The 24,823-nt window shown below is 37.0% G+C and overlaps 1 protein-coding gene and 1 long non-coding RNA gene across 2 annotated transcripts in view; one reads left to right on the top strand and one right to left on the bottom strand.

Annotated features, from left to right (window-relative positions):
• The first annotated feature begins 8,589 nt into the window (after positions 1 to 8,589).
• Positions 8,590 to 24,658, top strand: TRIM16 (tripartite motif containing 16). The gene is made up of 6 exons (XM_026702134.2): positions 8,590 to 9,382; positions 15,617 to 15,712; positions 17,638 to 17,871; positions 18,465 to 18,636; positions 18,780 to 18,875; positions 21,992 to 24,658. The coding sequence occupies exons 1-6, from the start codon at positions 8,816 to 8,818 to the stop codon at positions 22,606 to 22,608; spliced, it is 1,782 nt and encodes a 593-aa protein (XP_026557919.1). The 5' UTR covers positions 8,590 to 8,815; the 3' UTR covers positions 22,609 to 24,658.
• Positions 17,619 to 24,823, bottom strand: part of LOC148126981 (uncharacterized) — a 29,912-nt gene continuing 22,707 nt past the window's right edge. Inside the window, exon 3 of the long non-coding RNA XR_015741781.1 lies at positions 17,619 to 17,730. This is a non-coding gene — a long non-coding RNA (uncharacterized LOC148126981). The remainder of the gene's footprint in view (positions 17,731 to 24,823) is intronic.

Raw genomic sequence — 24,823 nt, 5'->3', positions numbered from 1 at the left:
ATTTTCCAGATATTTACTTTTCTTCCATATATTGGTTTGCTATCTCATCTTCATTCATTCCTTTATATGACAACCGATCTTTATCATACAACTCCCACATAGGCGGGAGCGAATGGGGATTTTGCAGTAACCTTTCCCTGGAGTGGGGTGGAAATGGAGATTTTACAGTATCCTTCCCCTGCCATGCCCACCAAGCCAAACCCACCAAACCACACCACACCCACCAAGCCACGCCCACAGAACTGGTAGTAAATTTTTTTTAAAATCCCACCATTGATTGGAAGATTAGGGAATCTTGCGCAATCAGTGGTTGGAACCTTTGAAAGGATTAAGTTTAATAATTACTTGTCTAATCACATTTGAAAATTGCTTATTAACTAGTTTTTTGCTATTAGAAACATTTGGATCCAAAATCTGAAAACACTGGTGAGTATGCCTTCAATCATTGATGAAAGAAAATGTTGACTACAAACTTATGAAATTAAGGAAAATACCTTTTGAAATAAATGGCAGGGGGTTGAATATTTTTTTTTTATAAAGTTACAAATAGAATAATGGTCCAGATTAACTTGAAATAAAAGCTTTTGACCTTTGAAGTCCTAAATGACTTAAGACCTAACTAACAGAGGAACCATATTTCCCACCCTGAACCTGATCAGTGGAAGGGACCCCTTGAAGATCACTCTGATATTGGAAACTCAGCTAGGGCCTTCTGCTGTAAAGTATAACTCCCAGACAATAGAATGGCAAAAAAAGTGTTTCTCCCTGAACTTTTAATGGACAAAATTTTAGTGGTGACTTTAATGTTTTATTTTATTTTAATTGTATTAATTTTATGGTTATATTAAATGTATTTTTTAAAAAATAAATTTTATTGATTTTACAATTAAAACTGACCAACAATACATACATAAATGTAAGAGAGAAAAAGAAAAGAAGAAAGGAAGAAGAAAATAGAAAGAAAAAGATAGAAAACAATTAAAAACATTTTCATCTTCAACAGTTTGTGAGACCCCCTTTTTATCCTTATTTTATGCCATATACACACTTAATCCTTACATATATCTGTATATCACTACTACGGTTCTATCCTATCCTCTTTTGCCTTTTAGTGTGAAATCTATCTTTGGTCTATCTATTTGTACCAGCAGTTCCAGCTGTTGTAATAAATTGAAGTGTCTTTATTTTTTAATGCCAAGGTTAATTTGTCCATTTCTGCACAACTTGAATTTTTTTGAATAATCATCTCCTCTGATGGAACATGAGGCTGTTTCCAACAGTTTGCACCTGCTTTGCATTTTCAGGTATCTGAGTAGTATCATCAACATAGCACAAGTAATTAATGTTTCTTCCTCCAATTTTAAAACTGTGCTCATCCTCTTCCAATCTAACATTTCCCAATTCAGAATATAAATTGAATAAATAAGAGGAGAGATCTTGGCTCATATCTTTGTCAGCCTGGAGCCAGTCTGTTTCATCATGTTGTGTCTACACAGAGGCTTCCTGGCCTGCATATATCTCATACCCCATGAGAACAATGAAATATTCTGGGATTCCTAATTTACTAAGCATATTTCAAATCATATTTCAAACGATTGACACAATTAAACATTTTTCTATAATTAATGAAGTACATATAAACTTCTTTTTAAATATATTCCTTGGCTTTCTTAATTATCCAGTGCACATTAGCAACAATGTTTCATGTTCTTCAGCCTTTTTTAATGCCACCTTGAACAACTGGAACCTCTTTTTCTATATAGGACTCAAATCTACATTAAACATGTTAGCTTGTAAAATTAAGGATATTTTACAAAAGTTGGCTTTTTTGGTATTGGAATGTAGATTGACCTTTCCAATCTTTTGGCCACTGTGTCATTCTCCAGATTTTTCTTCTGCTTCTTGCCATATTTATGTGAATATTCTATCAGTTCCTATAGCTTTCCAAGTTGGTAAGGACCACACTGCTTATCTAATATAACTTTCCTACTAGTGTGGTATCAGCAACCCACGGCTCTGGAGTAGCATGTGGCTCTTTGGGCCCTCTGCTGTGGCTCCCTGTTGGGTAATCCCACCACTGGCTGGCCCCATCCTTTGCCCTCCCCTCCCAGTCACTCCTGGCCTGAGAAGGTAAAACACAAAAAACAGAAATGAGAAGGACGGAGGGAGGGAGGAAGAGAGAAACCCATTTCCCACAGAAAACACTGGGCATTACAAAACCCAGGTAGGTGTGGCGGGGTGTGTGTCATGTGACTGGGTGGGAGTGACGTTGAATTCGCCATGCCCACCCAGGTTTTGAGGCCCCCGTTGTTTTCTTTTCTGTAAGAAACAAGTTAAAATGGCTCTTTGAGTGTTTAAGGTTGCAGTACCCTGTACTAGTGTTAGAAATTTTGTAAGCAGGCAGTATTCAAAGATATTTGTATGTTGACATCTCTGTTGTACAATATTTCAGTATACTCCTTCCATTTGTTTTATTTGCTTTGAATCAGTTACTATCTAACTATTGGTATCCTTTCACATACCAATTCAACATTGGAATGTAATTTTTTTGTTCAATCTTTTGGAAGACTTTCCTTGCTTTTCCATGTCTATTTCCATCTTCAAAGGCTTACAGATGTTATTATAATACTACTTCTTGGCTTTTCTAACAGCTCTCTGAAAATCATTGTTAAGTTCCTTTCTGAAATCTTTGTCTTTCTTGGCTTTGGCCTCTTCTCTCTTCTTGTCAATTTTCACGATTTGTTCTGACATCCAGTTTGCTTTCATCTGTTTTTTCATTTTTGGCAATCCCTTTTCTCATTTTACCCTTAACAGCTTCTTTGAGTTCATGCTATAGTTCCCTATCAATGAGGTTCAGGATTGCAAAGTAATTGCTAATTTTCTCTTTGAAAATCGTGGGTAAATGATTAAGATCTTGTTTGTTTGTTTATTTATTTATTATGGAAACTTATTATGGCTTTCTTCTTTTTCTTTAGCTTAATTCCTTTACTTAATTTTCCCAGATAACTGTCAATAATTATTTCAACATACTATCTGGACAAACATTTTGCCTGCTGTACCTGAAGTGTGTTAAACTGAGGAGTTATTATATCTAGAAGGAAATGGAAGTTGGAAGGATGGCTTTCTTTAAGAACATCTAAACCTTTCCATATCTTTTTTATTGTTATTAGCATAAGATTTCTGTTTTCTGAAGTGGATGGTTTATAAAGTGAAAGGAAAGCTATTATTATTACAGTACTAGGATGAGGGGAGAAGTATGGATTTGAATGTGTATGTGTGTGTGTGTGTGTGTTTTCTTAAGTTTTTGCGGGTATTTATATGTATGGTATTCAGCTTTGTTCGAGTATTTTCCCACGTCATTATAGTTGTGCTTTTAAAGTTGTAGCAATGTTTCAGCAGAATCTCATCTGCCATCATCAGGCTTCTGTATTGTGTTCGTCTGTGAGTCAGACTTTCACAGCCATTTCAGTTTTAAATTTGGGGCTAGCCTACTGCTGTGCCAGAATGGTTTTTTCTTTCTCCTGATTGGTTGGGAATCTTGGTCTGTGTTTATTGGTCTTGGAGTTTTCTGTGTTCTGCTTGATTGGTGTTTCTAATATCTTCTGTCTGTTTTGTAGCTTTTTTTTTTGTCAGTGTCACTGGCACGAAGCCGAAAGCATCAGCCTGAGGATGGCGAGTGGGACCTTGCCAAAACATCACCAAGATACTCTTAATCTTACATGGGAAAAGACCCGAATACACACACACACACACACACACACACACACACACACACACACATGGTATTCAGCTTTGTTCAGATATTTTCCCACGTTATTATAGTTGTGCTTTTAAAGTTGTAGCAACGTTTCAGCAGAATCTCATCTGCCATCATCAGGCTTCTGTATTATGTTCGTCTGTGAGTCAGACTTTCACAGCCGTTTCAGTTTTAAATTAGGGGCTAGCCTACTGCTATGCCAGAATGTTTTTTTCTTCATCCTGATTGGTTGGGATTATGCTATAGCACCTCAAAAAATCCCCACAGAATCCATCAGATGTGCAGTAGAATCCAGCCTAACTAAATTAAATACAGATGAAGCTGATAGAATAAGACACCAAGTTACTAACATCCTGTGCACAAGCAAACCACCCAAAAGCAATTTGCGCAAAGAGGAACTAAAAGCCCTGCAAGCCCTAAAGAACGACAGCAGCATAATCATACTTCCAGCAGATAAAGGTCATGCCACAGTAGTAATGGATAGAAAAGACTACGAAACAAAATTGACAGACCTACTCCAAGACTCCACATACAAACCCATAAACACGGACCCAACTACATACCTGGAAAAAATAACCAAGAAGAAAATTATAACCAGCCACATGAGCAAAGAGATCCAACAGATGATCCAACAGACAATCATCCCAAGAGAAAAATCTTCCAGATGCCCCAAACTATACGGCCTCCCAAAAATACACAAAGAAGGCATACCTCTCAGACCCATAGTCAGCTCCAGAGGAGCACCACTACAAAACCTAGCTAAACACTTAGCAAAGCAGCTACAGCCCCATGCTGAAGGAGCAGCTTCACATGTACAAAACTCATACCACTTCTTGGAAATGATCAAAGATCTACACGTGGAACAAGAAGATCTGCTTGTAAGTTTCGATGTGGTTTCACTATTCACTTAAGTCCTGATAAAAGAAACTCAAACCCAAACTATGGTTAAGATACATCGATGACACATTTGTGATTTGGCCCCATGGAAAAGAAAACCTAAACAATTTCCTAACACACCTAAACAGCACACATCCTGTTGTAGATTGAGCAATGAGAGGCTAGACCAGGGCATGGATGCAACAAGACTTTATTAGAGTAATAAAGGACTGAACGTGTTAGCCCTGCCTGGAGCAGGCTCACAGCGATCAGCGGCTGGCCGAACCCTGCAGCTGGCTTTTATAGCCGGCTGTCGAGGGAGGCCAGCCAATGAGGGGCAGCAAACGCCCCCGCAGCATGAACGGACCTGGGTGGGGACTTTGGCAAGTTCCAGGGACATAACACATCCCAAAATCAAGTTCACCATGGAAACGGAAACAAACAAACAACTACCATTCCTAGATGTACTAATCTACAAAAACACAGATGGCACACTAGGACACACCATATACCAGAAGAAAACACACAACAACTGCTACCTCAACGCCCAATCCCACCACCACCCAGCACAGATAAACTCTGTGGCCAAAACACTAATCACCAGAACCAAACGCCTGGCAGACAAGACTCACATAAAGACTGAACTACGCACCCTGACTAAAGTACTGACAGCTAACAGCTTCCACAAAAGCAAAATCACCGGCTTGATCCACAAAAACACACTGAGACATAATGGAGACTTAGAAGATGAACAGTCCTATGGAACAGCTGTCCTGCCCTACATAAGACGTACTACAGACAAAAGCAGTAAGATACTACACAGGCATCACATCAAGACTGCCTTCAAAACAGACAGAAAAATAGCAGCCATCCTAAGAAACCCCAAAGATAAAATTGACCTGGAAAACCACGGCATATATGAAGTCCCCTGTGCATCATGCCCTGCTACATACATTGGACAGACCAATAGAAGAATAAGTACCGGCCTGGATGAACACAAAAATGCAGTAAAAAAGCTGGAACACACTTCCTCACTAGCCCAACACATGAAAGCCACAGGTCATAGCATTGACTTCAATGGCACCAAAACCCTAGCCACTATAGAAAACCCCAGCCACAGAATTATCAGAGAAGCCATAGAGATTGAAAAAAGACCCGAAAGCATGAATAGAAGAGATGTTTCCACCAGACTGTCAATTATTTGGAAGCCTGCACTCACAAACAAAAAAATTTCCACACCACAAGCCAGGAAAACACCTGGGCACAAACAGATCCCCCCTGATACCTCCAGCTCAAACATACCCCAACCAGGCACCCAGATGAAACCTAGCTTCCTAATAAATGATAGCCATCCATTTACTCAGAGCCAAGCTGCACTAAAAGCCGCCAATACAGGAACACAATGTTGCCAGCCAATCAAGACAAAAAAAGCCACAAAGCAGACAGAAGATATTAGAAACACCAATCAAGCAGAACACAGCAAATTCCAAGACCAATAAACACAGACCAAGACTCCCAACCAATCAGGATGATGAAAAAACCATTCCGGCACAGCAGTAGGCTAGCCCCAAATTTAAAACTGAAATGGCTGTGAAAGTCTGACTCACAGACGAACACAATACAGAAGCCTGATGATGGCAGATGAGATTCTGCCGAAACATTGCTACAACTTTAAAAGCACAACTATAATGACGTGGGAAAATACTCGAACAAAGCTGAATACCATACATATAAATACCCGCAAAAACTTAAGCGTGCGTGCACGCGCGCGCGCACACACACACACACACACATATATAGTCCATTGTGGTTTCAGAAAATGTACTTAGCAATCCGTATTTCATTTTCTTTCCACTTGAAAGCCATGATCAATAAGCATTTCCATATATACAAATAACACAAATTTTGTACTTTACAGTTTTCAAATGAAAAATTCAGTGATAGGCTGGGTATAGTGGCCACAACCCAGTGCAGAGCCAACTGTGCTGAAGCCCATGAATTTCAACTGCTCACAGATACAACTGAGTGCTGTATTTTGGTCCTTATATTTACTCTTAGTTACTGAATGAAAACCATGACATAGCTAAACACTGTTGTCTATTGTATAGTAAAAGGGTTTCTTTATTTGTTTTTTTAAGATGGCTGCTACACTTTGCCTGGACTTTGCAGAGGCAGAAAAGATTATCTCCTAATTGACAAGATGATTTTGAAAACCTGCAGGGGAAAGAAGACCAATTTGAATTTAGTTTAGAATGATTACAAGGAGACATTTGGCTGGATAATTAAGGGCCTAGAAATAATAGGAGTCAATAAAAACATCAGAAGCTTTGTAGAAAGATCAGTGGAACAATGGAAGACCAGTTGCTGGTCAATAGTGATACACTAAGAGAGATTAATATCAAGAGAAAAATCTTTCAAGGAAACTCACTATCACCATTAGTATTTACCTTTGTATTGATATCTCTTGATTTTGAACATATTTCTTGAACAAGTTGGGTCATGGCTATCAAACATCAAAAACATCCGCCAGTCTATCCCATCTCCTTTATATGGACAACTGAAAGCTGTTTAGAACAACACTGTCTGAAATAGATTAACTACAAACAATCCTGTGACAAAGAGGCAACAACAGTACATTGGAATACCTGCCAGAGATACCAATTGCCTTCAAGCAAGAACTGGTGGGATCACAAAATAATAGAAAATGAAGAAGCTAAAAAGCTCTTGGATTTTAAAATTCATATAGAAAGCATCTTGGATGCAACTCCAAGGTAACTGTAGCAGCTCTTGAACATCACTGGCATTGATAAAAATCACTATCAGTCATTTGCAAGATATAGCTTTACTTGGAGCAGCTTACATTCTGTTATTATAGCTTTAACACCATCAGACAACCTGCCTATGCCAGGTTCTTGGGAAGGACTTGATAGAAGGACTTGATTAATTGATAAAACTGCTAAATCCAGTCTAAACATGTGGCTGACTATGTAGTCATCATGATAATAATAATAATTTCAAGCAGCTATCATTCCTACAAAGTGTAATTTCTAGGAGTATATAATTCTTAGAAATAAATACTTATTTATTACATAAGTTCTTATGCCATCTATCTCCCCTGACTCTGATCGGCAAGAAGAAAAACAAGAATGGAAATGGAAGGAACACAAGAATGGAAATGGAAAGAATAAGAATGAAAACAAATTGGAGTGCCAGCAACCTCTGTGGCTCATCTTATGAACAGGCTGAGGGCCCAGTGTCGCTCCAAAAGTTGTCCATCCTATTTTGATAATTGCCATGCCAAAGTCTTCCTCCTTTCCATGTGGAAGTGCCACGACAGTTGGACAATTCAGCTGTCAAGGTGAGAGATCTGCTATGTGTCAAAACATGTTTATGATGTACACTTGATAAAACTACAATCTTTCTGCCCAATATATAGCCCCCACTAGTAATATATTTTAAGTCCCATGGAGTAGAAATAATTTGAACTAATTAAATTCTTAATCCAATTAATTGTCATTAAGTCACTGCAGTACTATTTAGTTTTGTTCAATTGATGAAAAATGGATATGAATATATTTCCTGATTCTTCTTTCATCCTTCTTTCCTTTGAGAACATGGGTATTAGATTGTAAGTCTATCAGCCACCTTATATTATGAACAATATTTTCTAAGCACAAGTTATGGCAATTATGGAAATAGGTAATGATGAAACCTCAGTCTGTTCTTATGATGATCCCAGAGATTGCTACTATTTTCTAAAAAATTCATGAGAAAAAACAAATATATCAAGATAGCTCAACATGAAATTATGTTAAGAACACACACACACACACACACTCACATTCTACATGATTCATACATTTCCTGGATATATGTCACAACACAGATACATAAAAGCAAGATTTGGCTGGTTAATAACACATACAGGAAAGAGGTTGAATATATGCCAGTTGCTTACATCACCTGATCCCCTGTTGCGTAATTTCAGACCATGCATTCTAGGAGATGGAAAGAAAGAGTTAATCTCCTAAAGCACACAGTTGCTCAGGAACATTCAGGTATGACTGGTTTTTTTCTTCTTCATTTCTTCCTAAGCTGCGGTTACACAGCAAGCACCTTAGAAAGCTAGAGCTATTGTTAGTATTGCAGGGGTGATTCTGTTCAGGAAATAGTAGACAAATAATGGCTGCCTCCGATTCAAGTTGTCCTGAAGAGCTATTTGAAGTCCTGGAAGTTCAGGATCCTGTAGTAAATGGCTCACCAATCTGGGAAGAAAAATGTGGGAGTGGAGAATTGAACAATGAAGGAACTCCTCGTATGGAACTTGAAAGCAAAGATCCATGTCACAGTGAACCAAGCTGGGGAGACCACCTGTCTGAAAATGAATCTTCAAATGATCACTCACCCAGTATCTTGACAGAAAGTCACCCAGAAGAGAAGCAGAAGAATGAAGAAGTGCTTTGTGATTTCTGCCTAGCAGAGAAGGTGCAGGCAGTAAAATCCTGCTTGACCTGTATGGTAAATTACTGCCAGAATCACTTGAGGCCTCATCTGGAGAATGTCAAACTAAAGAGCCATAACCTTATGGATCCACTAAAGGACATTGACATACAGAGCTGCAAGATCCACAAAAGGCATCTCAGCTGGTTCTGCCACAGTGACCTAATCTGTATCTGTGAGGAGTGTCTTTCTGATAGACATCAAAACCACCAAGCTGTAATCTGTGCAGTAGCCAGGAAAGAAAAAGAGGTAATTATTGCATATAAGTTTATTGTTAATATGATGTGTAGGAGAATTGTCACAACTTGTTCAGTGCTTGGAAATAAGAGGCCAGAGAGTTCCTATTTTCACACCTAGCCTTTTGTAAGGTCATTTGCATAAACATTAGGGACTAGGTCACAATGGCTTTTCCTATTGTTTCTTGGGCTGTGGCTTAGCAGAACACGTGAATCTAAGTACCGATTTATGCATTTTATGCAGCTTTATGTATAAATCCTACCTCTGTGGCTTATTCCATTACCATGCACTTAGGCTTGTTCCTAAATGAACATAAGAGAATTGTGTTATACTGGGATTTCATGAATTTGCAAGTGGGGTATTATGAAATAAAAGCTTCCTAGTGAATTGAGGGTTTTCAATAGGGAGAAATCCTGATGAGCAAAAGGACTTCCTACTTTCTAAGAGAAACTGACTGTCATGCCAAGCATGACATCTGGTATATTCAGACTACTTATGAAACACCTGAATTTTGGTTACTTCCTATTGACTAAGGCAGTTGACTGATTCTCAGGCACAGTGGAGGAATTCAACTATTTTATGATACTTCTTGGGACTAATACCAAAGGTTACAGCCAATTTTATTTCCTGTTGGAGAACACTGGAATTATATCCATATGTCGTGGTTCTTGCCCCATCATTATAAATGCTTCTTTTGTACAGAGAAGCTAAAATGTCCTCAAAATTGAGCTCAGCTCTTGGTGACTTCACAATTGTGCAATTTTCCTGGCAGTGATATGGGAATGGTTTGTCCTAGCTGTTCACATGGTTCATTTTTCCCTACCTGAGATTTCTGGTCCTGCTTAGTTTCCAAACTTAGAGAAGTTCGGCTCATTTTGAAAGGCCATTCAGTAAATGTTTTTCCCCCTCATCTCGCTATACATTTCAACTGAGTGCATGTTTTTCTTAACAAACCTTTGCATCTCTGCATCATTGCAAAAGCAAACAGAGAACACATTTCTTCACTGTCTTGCCAATAGTTTCAAATAACTTTTCTCTAAGGTGTTTTTTTTCTCCTATGTTTGTTTGAACTTGAATTCAGTTTTGAACAAACAAGCAGGTAGCATGTCTCCTTCTCCTATAGGGTGTTCCTTTTTATGGCCCAGTTTCCATAGTGAAACATTTCGTGCCTGAAGCATAAACAATATGAAAACAGTTCCAAATGGTTATGAATCATATCTTAGATGGAGAAATCAGGCATTTATAGCTGTCATAAATAAATACCTTTTGTTGGTATAAACTTTTTACTACTTTTTCTGTTAATTTTCCTGTTCTGCAGGATAAAATTACTAGTACCAGTTATTTCACACTAAACAGAGTTGCGTGATATTCCCTGTTGTTCGTCTACTTTATGCCTTAATCACTCTTGTTTGCTGTTTTACCTCGAGGGAGTAAAACCTGTCAGGAAATTGGAATCCCTTTTCACAATATCTCAATCCTGTTTGGGACAGAACTTTGTTTCATTTTGATTATACTTATTTAAAAATGTAGTCTGTCCCAAATGTAAAAAATTAAGAGAGCTAAAATGTAGCTTCATTGCATTGTGTTGGTTATAAGATGCCACAGAATAACGATCAGTAGGACCTTCAACCTACTATTCTTCTTAGGAGTGTCTTTTGTGCAACTGGAAAGGAACAGTTACTCATACTTAACATATTAGACTGAGTGGATCCTAGTGAAATCAACTGGAAGAAAAAAATGGGAGGAATAGACATGAAGAGACTGCAAAGTATTAGAGAAAATATATTTACTTATTTATTTATTTGATTTGTCAATTGTTTACAACATAATAAGTAGAAGTATATACATAGTTATGAATACATGAAATGGGTACATATAAGAAAAATAAAAGAAACAATAGGACAGGGACGGTAGGCACGTTGGTGCGCTTATGCATGTCCCCTACAGACCTCTTAGGAAAGGGGTGAGGTCAATAGTAGAGAGTCTAAGGTTAAAGTTTTTGGGGTTTGGGGAAGAAACTACAGAGTCAGGTAGAGTATTCCAGACATTGACCACTCTGTTGCTGAAGTCGTATTTCCTGCAATCAAGTTTGGTGCCATTAACCTTGAGTTCGTATCTGTTGTGTGCTCTTGTGTTGTTATGGTTGAAGCTGAAGTATTCATTGGCAGGTAGGACATTGCAATGTATGATTTTATATACCATACTTAGATCAGACCGAAGATGGCGTAATTCAAGGTTTTCTAGGTCTAGAATTTCAAGTCTGGTGGCATAAGGTATTCTACAACAAGTAGAGGAGTGGAGAACTCTTCTTGTGAAATATTTCTGGACTTTCTCAACTGTGCTAATATCGGATATGTAATGCGGGTTCCAGACTGATGAGCTGTATTCGAGTATTGGTCTAGCAAATGTTTTGTATGCTCTAGTTAGTAGTGTGATATTATCAGAGAAAAAGCTACGTAGGATTAGGTTAACAACTCTTAATACCTTTTTGGCTATGTAGTTACAGTGGGCTCTAGCACTTAGATAATTAGAGATGAGTATTCCAAGGTCCTTTACAGAGCTTGGATCATCAACAAGATCTTGACTATTCAGCTTGTATTTTATTTTCTGATTTTTTTTTGCCAATATGTAAGACAAGAGTATTTATTTGTTGAGATTTGAAGTTGCCATTTGTTTGACCATTCTGATACAACGTCAAGATCTTTTTGAAGGGTAGCAGTATTGTCTGTGGTACTGAACAGCTTTACATCATCAGCGAAAAGAACGCAGTTGCTCTTAATATGATCACAGAGGTCATTTATGTAGAGTATGTAGAGAGTTGGTCCTAGAACACTGCCTTGGGGGACACCACTATTGACAGGTACAGAATTTGATAGGACATTCCCAATTTTTACCATTTGTTGTCTGTTTGACAGGAATGCTTCTATCCAGTTATGCAGTTGTCCAGAGATACCACAGTATTTTATTTTTAGGAGTAGTTTGTCGTGTACCACTGAATCAAAGGCTTTACAGAAGTCTATGTAGATTGTGTCTATTGCTTTGCCCTGATTGAGTTGTGTCATCTATATGTTTTTGCAGTGTAAGAGTTGCAGATTACAGGATAGTTTTTTTCTGAAACCAAATTGTTTATTGGAGAGTAGGTTGTTTGTCTCTAAGTGGAGGATAATGGATTGGTTAATAATTGATTCCATGACTTTACAGGTGATGCAGCATAAGGAGATTGGTCTGTAATTTTCAACTAGGCTGTGGTCTCCCTTTTTGAAGATGGGGATGACCATGGCTTGTGACCATAGTTTTGGCAAGGAGCTGGTCCTGGAAGATTTTTCAAAGATTATGCTTAGAGGTTTGGCTATGGCAGTGGATAGCTTTTTAAAGAAGTATGCACATATTCCATCCGGTCCAATAGATAGAGATGATTTTAGATTGCGTAGTGTTTTTTCAACATTGTCTTCTGTAAAATCGATATGTATTAGATCATTGTAGTTATCTGTGGTTTGGCTAGGAAATACTGGGCATGATCCATTGCTGTTTACAAGTACTGAGACAAAGAATGTGTTAAAGATGTTGGCTTTAATGGTGTCATGGTTGTAGTCTTTACCATTAGGTCCTATCAGGAGTGGGATGGACCTTGATTCTTTTAGTTTGTTGTTTACAAAATTGTAAAAAGCATGGGTGGAATTGGTGAATACAAGGTTTTCCTCTTGTTTAATGTGATAATTGGTGCATTCAGTCTTTATCTGGTGGCATAAATTTTTGTATCGGCTTTTGAAATTGGCAACATGACCAGATTTGTTTTTCCACCAGAGTGATCTCTTTTTGGACTGAAGTTTCCTTATTGTTATGGGTAATCTGTTTTTTGTTTGTTTGTTTGGGGAGTTGTTGGTATGTATAGTTTGATGACTCTTTTGACTTCAAGTAAAAATATGTTGTAGTGGTCTTCAACAGTATTGCATCCAGTGAATAGAGATTGCCAATCAAGGGATGAAAGATCAGTGTCTATGAGATCATAGTTGCCTTTTTTGAAGTTATAATTGGGGATTACATCATTGTGGTGATTTTTGCGTGGGCGTATGTTGAGACAAAAGTCAATCATATTGTGGTCACTGCTGGAAAAGGGTTCTTTAGTTTGTATTCCGTAAATTAAATTCAAACTATTGCAGAAGATGAGATCGAGGCAGTTGTTTAGTCTAGTGTTGTTGGTTACTAGTTCTTCCAGTCCCAGATTTGTAACAGCATTGTAGAAGGTTGCATGTATGGGTTCAGTTTTATATTCGTTTTTATATTCGTTTAGGGTCCAGTTAATGTGAGGTAGATTGAAATCACCAAGAAAGATAAAAGGGTATGGGCAGGATGCCAGTAGTGTATTTAGCTTCTTTACATGTTCAATGTCATAATCAGGTGCTCTGTAACATAGTAAGAATCGAAATGTGATATTTAATGTGATATAGACAATACCTTCTAAATAGATGAACAATTAACCAGTTTATTTTTTGACTGGCTTGCAATAATGGTAGTAGATATGTCTCTGACATTCTCCAGATATTTTTTTAAAGTTGAATTTTGGGGAGTTTAAGAGGTTGGGTGTCTTAAGTTTTTAAAGGATTTAAAACAATTTTGTTCAACACAATCATTACTTCAGAGTTTTCTATATGGTTTGGTCTGAGTATATTGCACAGAGAAATCTTTTTTTTAATTAGATAAATGTAAAATAACAAAAACAAAAGTACACAAAATTATAAAAGGAGAAAAAAACCTGGAAAAGGACACAAGATGTAATAAATAGAAACTGTGATTCATTACATTCATGGTTGATGTTTGCTAATCAATTCTGCAAGCCACTAAATAGTTGGAGCCATATATTTGTGTTTCCAGCGTCAAACAATACATCTTTTGATTATGTGTTCATTTTCTCTGTCCAAAAGTCACTTCTCGAGATAAATCTCAAGATTGAGTTAATACATGTAATTGCTTCTTCCTGAAATGGAACAATATCAAGCATTCGATTCACTGCATCGCCAACAACATAAATCATTATGCTTGTTCTGCAATACTGTTTCTTATTTAAAAGAATATGATCTGAAAATCTGTTGAAATGTTGGATTTTAAAAAAATGTCTCTTTTATTCATTTAAGTAAAATGTACAAGCAAAAAAGGCAAAAAGAAAAAAAATATGCACACATATACTTAAAGGAATTGAAAAAAAACAATTAAAAGGCAAAAAAGAGAGAAAAGAATAAAGTGCTCATTCTCATTCTTGTGCTCATTCTCTGTTTCATCCCCTCCTTTTAATCCTCTCCCAGACTCTAATTACTGCTTGGATATTTTTCATAGTTTACTTTGGACATTATTACTCATTTCTGTTGGACCATTGGAATGTCTAACTGTGTTTCAAATCCCAGCTTTAAGGCAAGAGTTTACAGAACTCACTTTCTAGTTTATGCCCTTAATTTGTCTGGATAGAGATATCAGAAAGTACCAACGACTTTATGATTTTGTGATACATCTACATGTGTACTTAAAAGTCATTTTAATCTCTGTTGAAGCAGCAAAGCTGTAATTTATACCAGGTACTTTTTTAAGCAGCCATAGAACATTTTGTAATGCAGCAAGTAGTGACATATGCAGTTGCACAAAGAAAATGTACTATTAAAAAAACATCAGCTATCATACTTGCTTTCAAGGGAAATGAATTGTTTTAATATAAAATTGCTTATAGCGGCTTATTTTTCCACCTACTGTTGATGGTTTAGATTTAAGTCACCCATATATGTTACTTCCTGTGTCTAGTTGCTGGTTTGGATGACAATCCTTTAATTTTTATAAATTCTTCATGGTATTGATCAAATAATAGGGTTGCAATAATATGTTCATTAAATAGGATAATCCAGTACCAAGGCTTGATCAGGAAGTATTATCAAATTGTAAGTTTTGGATTGCATCAAATTAATTCTAATTGAATTCATTTATACTCCACCTCAATTCTAGTGGATTCTGGACAGTTTTTAAGGAAGTACAATCTCATTCAGAATGACTAAAATGGATTACTTTTCTTATAGACCAACCACACCCCAATCTTGTCTAATCAAGGGTTTGTTTGTCACTCATCACTTTACCTAACTTGTCTGGCTCCATACAGAAGCAGTTTTCAGTCAGAATGTTTATGAACAAAAATGAACTCATTCACAAATTTCAACAGCTGTTATATGACTTCTCTCCATGTGTAATACCTGGTTTATCTGTCAACAGTGTGAACTTCTTCATCATCAAGAAGAATATGATTGGAAATTGAAGTCAGCAGAAAATGCAATTGTTAAATTGGAGAAGAACTCAGAGTCTATAGTGGTAAGAACTAAAACAGAGCATCTCTGTTGATTAGAGTTCAGCTGTTGGCAATGATAGAAATGACTTGTGTGCTTTAAAAAGTCTTCCATATATTCATTGCTTGGCAAAATATATGCTTGCAGACCGGTGGTTTCTTAATAGATCCAGTTGCCCCACAAATAGGGTGAATGTGAACTAGTTTGAAGCTTATAGTTGCTGCACCAGAGATTTAGGATAGTCATTCCCTAGAATCTCCCAGGGAATATCCATTAGGATTAGAGTGGTATAGCTTTAGTCTTGCAAAATTCTGTCTATATGGTGCAAGAAAATAAAGAAATAACTTTAGCTGGATTGTTCCAAGTCATTCTTGAGCTGGGCATGACACTCTCCAAGGCATTCTTGGAAATTACAGTGCTTGCATCCAGGTTTAGGTGACAGCCTTGGATCAGACATCAGAGCTGGTGGTCTTCAAAGACCTCTGTTGTCTTCCCTAGAAAATCTGATGAGGAGGGACCATTATTTGCATATTTCCTTATAGAAAAATATATATTTAAGCACTACTCAGTTATTTTTTGAACACTGTAAAAAGAAAACATAGGAATTTTTCAGTTACTATATTAGTGTTGAGAACACCAGGACCATGTGTGCAAAATATTGCTCTTGGCTGGTTGAGAATAGTCAATTCAAGGAGTTTCTTCATTTCAGTTCCTTCATTTCAATAATTCTCTTATTTCTATGCAGACATTTTTAGAGTTGTATGTAGCTACTAACAAAGAAAGCCAAATCTATTTAAAGATAAGCATTCAAACTGATTAAACATACTGTCTGAATTATCTGAATTAATTCTTAAAGATTAGCAATTCCCCAAACCTTTAAATGGGTAATAAAAATAATGAATATAAACTTTGGGTAGATTTTTTTTTTTTGGAAGGGGGATTGTTAAACCATTTGAGGTTTTCATCTAGTCATTCTTAGTTTTATTACATAGACTCCCTTTGGACTATTTCTTGTTAAACTAATTTAAGAGTGGTCAATGAATTCATTAGAAACTTCTGGAAAGAATTTCAAGCATTTAAGCCTCTGGCTATTTGGAAGTATTTGAAGGATTTTAAAATATTAATTTACACATTCAGCCAGAGAGACATCCGTGCAATATACCGGGGACATATGTTAGATCGTACCAAATCCCAAAATGAATTGTGTGATTTTAATTCTACATGCCAAAGAAAGGTTCTCTCCCCTGTGTGAACAAAAGCGAATCAAGACTTTTACGAAACCTTAGAAGCAACAAAACACTTCCAAAGGCTGTAGATAATGGCTAAATTCTTTTATCTGCTAAGCCAAAACGTCATCAAAAAAGCACAACAAAGAATGTTCTTTCTGTGCCAACTCAGAAAGCTCAAACTGCCCAAGGAGCTGCTGATACAGTTCTACACAGGAATTATTGAGTCTATCATCTGCACCTCTATAACTGTCTGGTTTGGTTCTGCAATCCAACAGGACAGACACAGACTTCAGATGATAATTAGGACTGCAGAAAAAACAATTACTACCAACCTGCCTTCAATCGAGGACCTGTATACTGCAGGAGTCAAAAAGAGGGCTGTGAAAATATTTACAGACCCCTCACATCCCATACGTAAACTGTTTCAACTCATATTCTATATCATTATAGACTGTTAAACATACTGTAATGATGGCATGCATAATAGTAAGTTAATACGTGGGAAATAGATGCTGTTATACATAGCATAATTTATTCTTGAATGTGACTCATTTTTTCCCTGTCAGAATATCTTATGCATTTAAATAACATTTTGAGTGGAACATGATAGGAAGGACTGCATGGTTATAGGTACAGCTGTAGGGTTTACTGCACGGTCAGTATAAAATGTCAAACAGATCAGCTTTAAGGCTTGCAACAATGATGGCTTCTGTTCTTGCAGAATTCGGTATCTGAAGTAAAACTCTTGGTGGAAGAGAAGTTTGAGGAGCTGCTCCAAGCTGTCAAGGCAAACCATGCCATGGTGCTCACTTTTCTGGAGGAGAAAGAACGTGCTGCAGTTAATCATGCAAATGGAATAAAGATCCACCTTCAGAGCCAACAAGTGACAATGGAGGAATGGAAGAAAAGATTGGAGAAGATGGCCACTCACACTAATGATATTATCTTCCTAAAGGTACCTTAAATGATGATAGTAAAAATGTTTAGATCAGCCTCCAACAACTGTTTGCCTTCCTTGAATATTTTGGGTTTCAACCATTAAAGTTCTCTCACTGAAAGTTAAGGGAGCTGAAACCCAATGCATCTGATTTGTATATCATTTGGAAAGTTGGTTTTGGATTAATTCATTTTTTTGCCTTTTTACTAACCATATTGTATCAATATGATCTGTTATTGGTGTTCACATAAAACACAGCTGCTGCTGGTCTGAATCTATAACTGGCCAATGTCAGTTGTACAGTCTTAAGAGAAAGTAGAGAATACTAGTGTGTATTTGAGTGAGCAATAAATCTTCTGTTTTTTTCTAAATTTCCACAGTTCAGCTTAATAGTAAGGTGTCAAGGTGTGGGTAGGAGAGTAGAAGAGTGATACAAGATGCTGTGATGTCATGAACCAAACATCTTGATTTGAATATTTTCATTTGATGTTGAATTGCAAATGTGAAGGGGGGTGGTGGTTACATAATGATAACACAATGCACAGGATTCTTCCGCCCAGCCACTGTCCAAGGAATGTTCTTATCTCTTCTATATCGTTGTGCATATTTAGGAATACTGTGAATTCAAGAAGCACCAGGGAGATGATACATTGCCCAGTGTGTATATTGGCCTGAAAGACAAATTATCAGGAATCCGAAAGGTGATCTCTGAATCCACTGAACAGCTTTTACAATTACTACAAAGTTCCTATAAAGAAAAATTGCAGGGGTTTGCCAATGATGGTGAGTACCCATCCATCTTTAATTTACATGTTTATTCATTTCGATTAATTTTAAAGCTGCTCACTTATCAACAGTTCTGATCCTGACAATTAATTAATTCTTAGTCATACCAAAAAATTCTTTCCTTCCTTCTATCTATATAGAAGATGCTGGGATAAAAACAACAGTGGCTGCAATTGTTCCATCCAAACATCGGCTGTCAGCTCCAGAACCTCAAAGTAGGAATGACTTCTTAAAGTGTAAGTTATCGGCCAATTTTTGGTGCAAAATTTGAAAGAATTAAGAAAGAAATTCAGATCAACAACATTGACTTATTTGAAGATGTTTGTGGGAAATTAACAAATAGGAGATATGTACAATTATGTCTGCTCAGGAAATTCAGGGGCACACTGAACACTGAACATAATATGTAGTTTTTATAAGAGCAGCCACTGATTCTTTCTGATCAATTCCCTTTTTTGTTTTATTTACTTCTATCATTTATTGTTATGTTACCTCACATTGATATATCAAACATAATCATTATAATAAGCAGTAAACACAAGCTAATAAGACTGTGTGAAGCATTTGAAAGGAATATTTCTCAAAATATATTGATGCAAACAAAACATTCCTCCCCAAAGAGTTAAAGCAGCCGTAACCTCTGAAATCTTGACACAGTTTCTTCCAAGGCTTCCCTACAGCCTTTCCTTGCTAGTATATATCCAGTTATTGAAGTGAGTATTGAAGATAGCCTTGAAGGACTACCCTAACTGATACATGGATATGTAGACAAGATTCAGTTAAAAATTTGCTTGGTGATTAAAAATGTTCAGGAACGGTCTATGTTTCTTCACCCTGATGGCTAGTTTGAGGATATACTTATCCTTGATATTTCATGTATTAATGGGGCTTCCATTTGAGGATCTGTGGCAGACTATATATCCCTGAAGAAATAGGATCAGCAATGCAGTGGTGAATTCTGGCAGGTGCTGCCTTTCTGGATAAAGGAGATATGAGATTGCCTACTTGTACTCGTCTTGCAAGTAGACTGCAGGAACTGAGATTTTTTGTGCTTGACTCATGAGTTGAATGGTTGAGAGTCAAAGGATTCCAATCAAGTTCTCTGCTATGATGCAGTCTATATAGACACAAGGTTCACACAAGGCTTACTTTCTTAAATAGTTTTAGATATTAACAATTTACAGCTAAAGAGAAATTTTCTAACTGGCAGGATAAGAGAATTCCATCTGATGAGTCAACATTCTTTCTGGACTAAAAAGGAAAAAATTAACAACTTAGCAAAAAACATAACAAGGAGTGGATGTAAGATAAAGGGGATATATAAACATTAATTGTTATATGTATTTTTATATTATAAAATATGTAATATAAACATAAATAATTGTTAAAATAAATAAATGTATATATTTTAACATATAAATATTGAAATTTGGAACATAAGAACAAGTGAAAGAATATATGATAAAATGGGCTATATATGGTTATAATATACAGAGAGAACAATGGGAAAATATGTGGGTGAAAGAATGGAAATCTGCATTATATTAAAATTTTAAAGAGAAATTTTTACATAATGATTTTTCATTGGTTATCTAGAACAGCGGTCACCAACCGGTGGGCCACAGCCCACTGGTGGGCCATGAGAAAATTTTGGTGGGCTGCAGAGAAATCTCACCCAAAGATCACCCCCCCAAAGCAATTAATCCAGGCTGTGCAGAAACACAAGTGCTGCGCTGCCCACATGGCCCGCAGGAACCCTCCCCACCCACTCACCCTTTACCCAGTAAACTTGCCTGCTAAATTTCTGTTCTCTGTGCCGGGAGGTTTAGATTAGCTAGGAAGCAAAAAATGGTTGGATTTCTTGCTTTCCAGCTAGTCTTTAGATCTTTGGCTCTGCTTTTAAATACAGCTGAACCTCCCTTAGGACTGAAGGTTTGCTTGCAAGCAAATTCAGTGTAGACTCACAGCAAGCAAATTTGAGAGACTGAGCTAGCCGATGGCAGATAGATAGATAGATAGATAGATAGATAGATAGATAGATAGATAGATAGACAGACAGACAGATAGACAGGTAGATCATTGAATGATTCTGTGAGCAACTCAATCTTCCTGCTTTGCCTGATTTTGGGTAAAAGTTGCTCTTTTTTAATAAAAAAAATTCAATATTTATATAAATATAATATTTACATACAAGTCATGCCCAGCCAGTCACATGACCACCAAGCCACACCCATAAATTAGTCCACACCCGAACCAGTTAGTGGTCCCTGGGATCTAAAATTATGAGTTTGGTGGTCCCTGAGGTCCAAAAGGTTGGCGACCCCTGATCTAGAATATATAGAGTAACTTCAAATGACAACAGGAATGACATTTTGTAATACTTGGATGATGTGTAAATAAGCTAGATAATTCTAGATTCAAATACACTCAGTGATTCAGATTTTAAAGATTGTCTATTAATGCCAAAAGAAATGTATCTGGTTTCAACTGTATGTTATGCATTCTGGCATAATCTGTGGATGAAATGTAATTATATGCTGTTTAGATTTTGCTAAAAACAGGAAAGGAACAATTCATTCTTTTTCTAGCAGCCTCAGAACCTGTTCCATAACAGGTTTTGTGAATTCTCACAGTTCTTCAGAAGAGAGTTTGAGAGAGTGTGGAGAACCACAGGGAATAGAGGAAGAAAAACTCCCATTCTTCTACTACAATTCTATTCTGCTAGGACAATATTGAATTTTCCTCAATGTGTGGCTCAGGGGAGCCAGAGGCTTCATTTTATGCATGCATTTGTTAGAATCAGTATTAGAACAAAAATCCTAGGAAAATGTTTTGGAGGAAAAAACATTTTCCTTTGCTTTCTAAAATGGTTAACAAAATTATGTCAAGAATGTTTTTAAAAAACTAAAAAAAAATATTAATCTCACATTAGTGATCTGACGTTAATCCAGTATTAGTTACTGAACATTGCTTTTTCCAGTACTGGAATATATAGGGAGCTATTACTTAAGTAAGCAATTTATTTATTCCAAGCAAGTATGCAAAAACCATAGTGATTTTACATATCAAGCCAAAATATTCTCTAAGTCTCCATCTCTTTCCAATACATGAATGAGAACAGTGGAAAAATCTACATGTGTATTTTAATATTTTTAACCAGCAACCTAAATATTTTTCTGACAAAGGTTAAAAAAAAGATTCTTACAAGTTCTATACATTGTAGACAAAATATATCCTGGCCTTACTCCTGTTATAAAGTCTAATTAGGCCCTTTAGGTGTAGTATTCTATCATATTTAGTGCTCAATTAATTATGTCTAGATTTTAAAATAATGTATCTATTTTTTGTGCAGATGCTTGCCTGTTAACATTTGACCCAGTTACTGCTCATTGCTATTTGAGGCTTTTGGATGACAATCACAAGATCTCCAACACCACGCCCTGGAAGCACCCGTACCCAGATCATCCAGAAAGATTTGCACACTGGCGCCAAGTCTTGTCCAATCAAAGCTTATATATGGGTCGTTATTACTTTGAAGTGGAGATATTTGGAGCTGGTATTTACATTGGCATGACAAATAAGAGCATTGACAGGAAAGGTTCAGAGAGCAACAGTTGCATCTCAGGGAATAACTTCTCCTGGTGTATTAAATGGAACGGCAAGGATTTCTCAGCTTGGCATGTTGATGTGGAGACGCCTTTGAAATCTCAGGAATTCAGCAGAATAGGGGTCTATCTAGATTACCCCAGAGAGACACTCTCCTTTTATGGCATTGCTACTGACTCAATGACTCTCTTGCATACTTTTGAATGCAAGTTTAATGAGCCTTTATATCCGGCCTTCTGGCTATCAAAGAAGGAAAACAGCATTCAGATTGTTAGGTTGCGAGAAGAAGCTGAGCAGAATCCAGAAGCTTCTCTTCCTTCCACAGGAGAATTGGCTTCCAGTAGTTTAGAGACACATGACTAAAGCAATGTACAGTAGAAACTGTTAACTCAGAACTGAGTCATTCATTGTCTTTGTTATACAATCTAGGTAGTTATGGACTCTTTGTAGAAGAATCCTATTGAAAAATTGAGTTTTTTATACTTCAGGTTGCTTATTACCTCTATGAATATTACCTCTAGGGGAGAAAACAGTAAATTATAAAGATTCTCCTGTTTTCAAGTGAAAGTATTGAAAATACTTATTTGAAAAATCAACTGCTTTCTGATTGTAAACTGCTAACAGGTGCATTCAAAATAAGAACTAAATGGCTGTTAGCATACCACTGCTATGTATTGAAAGAATAAGGAAAATATATCTATATATACAGTCACTCTTTGCCCAATCTCCCTCTACTGCCTATGCCAGTGATGGCTAACCTTTTTGGCATCAAGTGCCCAAAGCATGTGCATGTGTGTGCATCCCTGAAATGCAACACATGCAATCCCTGCACAGGTGCACACGACTCCCACAGCTGCCCCACCCCGGTGCATGCACGGCAGAGTTCCAAAGACCAGTTGGCGGCAGGAGGTGAGCATGTGCGGCAGAGCTGATCTGAGGCGATGGCTCATGTGCCCAGAAAGATGGCTCTACGTGCCACCTCTGACACGTGCCATAGGTTCACCATCATGGGCCTATGCTATAGAAAGTACAAGTCACATGTATTGATCATATCAGATTTTAGAACAATTGGTGTCCTCAAATCACTTTTGACTGTAGGGAAATAATTGAATGTATAAAGATAAAAAAGAATCTGCATTAGCTACAATGGAGAAATATTTGGTAAAGATATGGCTGAGATTGCTAAATTAATGTCTTTGATCAAAGAAAAGATAGTTATATTTATTACGGATTGGAAACTTTTTATGATTAGATGGGATAAGTTATGGAAAGAAGAGGGTCAATGGTATATGAAATAAATTTATAATTGTACTTATAACTACTGTAAAGAAGATCAGAAACCACTTCTTTGAATCTGTTTTGTGTTTATGTTTCCTCTGCTCAATAAGCATATTGTATCTCAGTGGATACACAAGTATATTATATCCCATATTGTACCTACAGTGAAAGAGAGAGAATTCAATGTGCATATTTAAGGAACAGTTAACAGTTCAGTCCGTCCATAGAACTAGCTCTTTTATTATCTGAACTAGTCAATGAGAATTACAACTGCCTATGAAAATTAACAATGCCTACCATACCAGCAATAAACAACTTCTCCTTGGAAGTTTAAGGAATTAAGTTTTCCTTGAATGTTTAAGGAATTAATCTCAATGATGTCTCTAGGCACACTAGCTCAGATGAGTTTTGTTATTCTGATATTGGGTGCTTGATCTTTCATGATTGTTTATAAAGCCCCAGATAGTATTTGTCTTCATGCTATCTTGATGTATGAGCCTGAAACTTCTAGCATTGCCAATCAGTATTGTGACACATATGATGTTTGCAACAATTAGGGTTCACAATTCTGGAACATACGTCTATGGTAGTGTCATGCCCCTGGTGCAGACTGACTCTGAGGGAGAGGAGGAACAGCCAACAGGGAGTGGAAGGGTGGCTCCAGAGGTTGTGGAGGAGCCTGGGGAAGGGCAGAGCCAGCTGAGCAGGCAGAGGAGGACCCAGGCCCATCCCCTATCCATCCTAGAGCACTCAGGGAGGAGAGGATAAGGGAAAGACATGGTCTTCTCTGACGGAGAGGGCCTTGATCCTCTTCATGGGATGCACGTGTGAGAACTACATAAGAGTTTGGACCTGCATGCAAACGCTGGAAAAAAAGAGTGTTTTATTCCTGGATGAGGTTTATCTTGGTTGGTGTTCTTCCAACGGACTATACCCGGTTATCTTCTTGAAGTTTGTAATTAATTAATCTGTCGTGGAACAGTTTGTTTTTGGTTTTTTATTGCTTCGTTATCTGCTCTTGGAGTTTGGACTGTATTTCTTTTGTTTGGAATGTTAATTTGGAAAGAGTTTAATCTCCAGCTGTGAACAATTGAACAGTGAAGCCAAGTTGAAGGCATTAAAGAACATTTATTTACATTTTGGTTTTTGTTACATTTGTGGGACATTCTGGGTCATCACAGGTAGATCTATCTAAATGTCTACAGCTATGACACAAGCTTTGAGGAGGTGCCAGAAGAAAATTGCCTGATATTGGGAGCACAGCTAAATTCTCCAATAATCATATGACATTTTGATGTGT

Source organism: Pseudonaja textilis, chromosome 2 (assembly GCF_049901715.1).
Source record: "Pseudonaja textilis isolate UNSWEBS1 chromosome 2, rPseTex1.2, whole genome shotgun sequence".
Classification (NCBI taxonomy): Eukaryota; Metazoa; Chordata; class Lepidosauria; order Squamata; family Elapidae; genus Pseudonaja; species Pseudonaja textilis.
The sequence above is the reverse complement of the archived record's forward strand: the minus strand, read 5'-3'. Positions and strand labels throughout refer to the sequence as shown.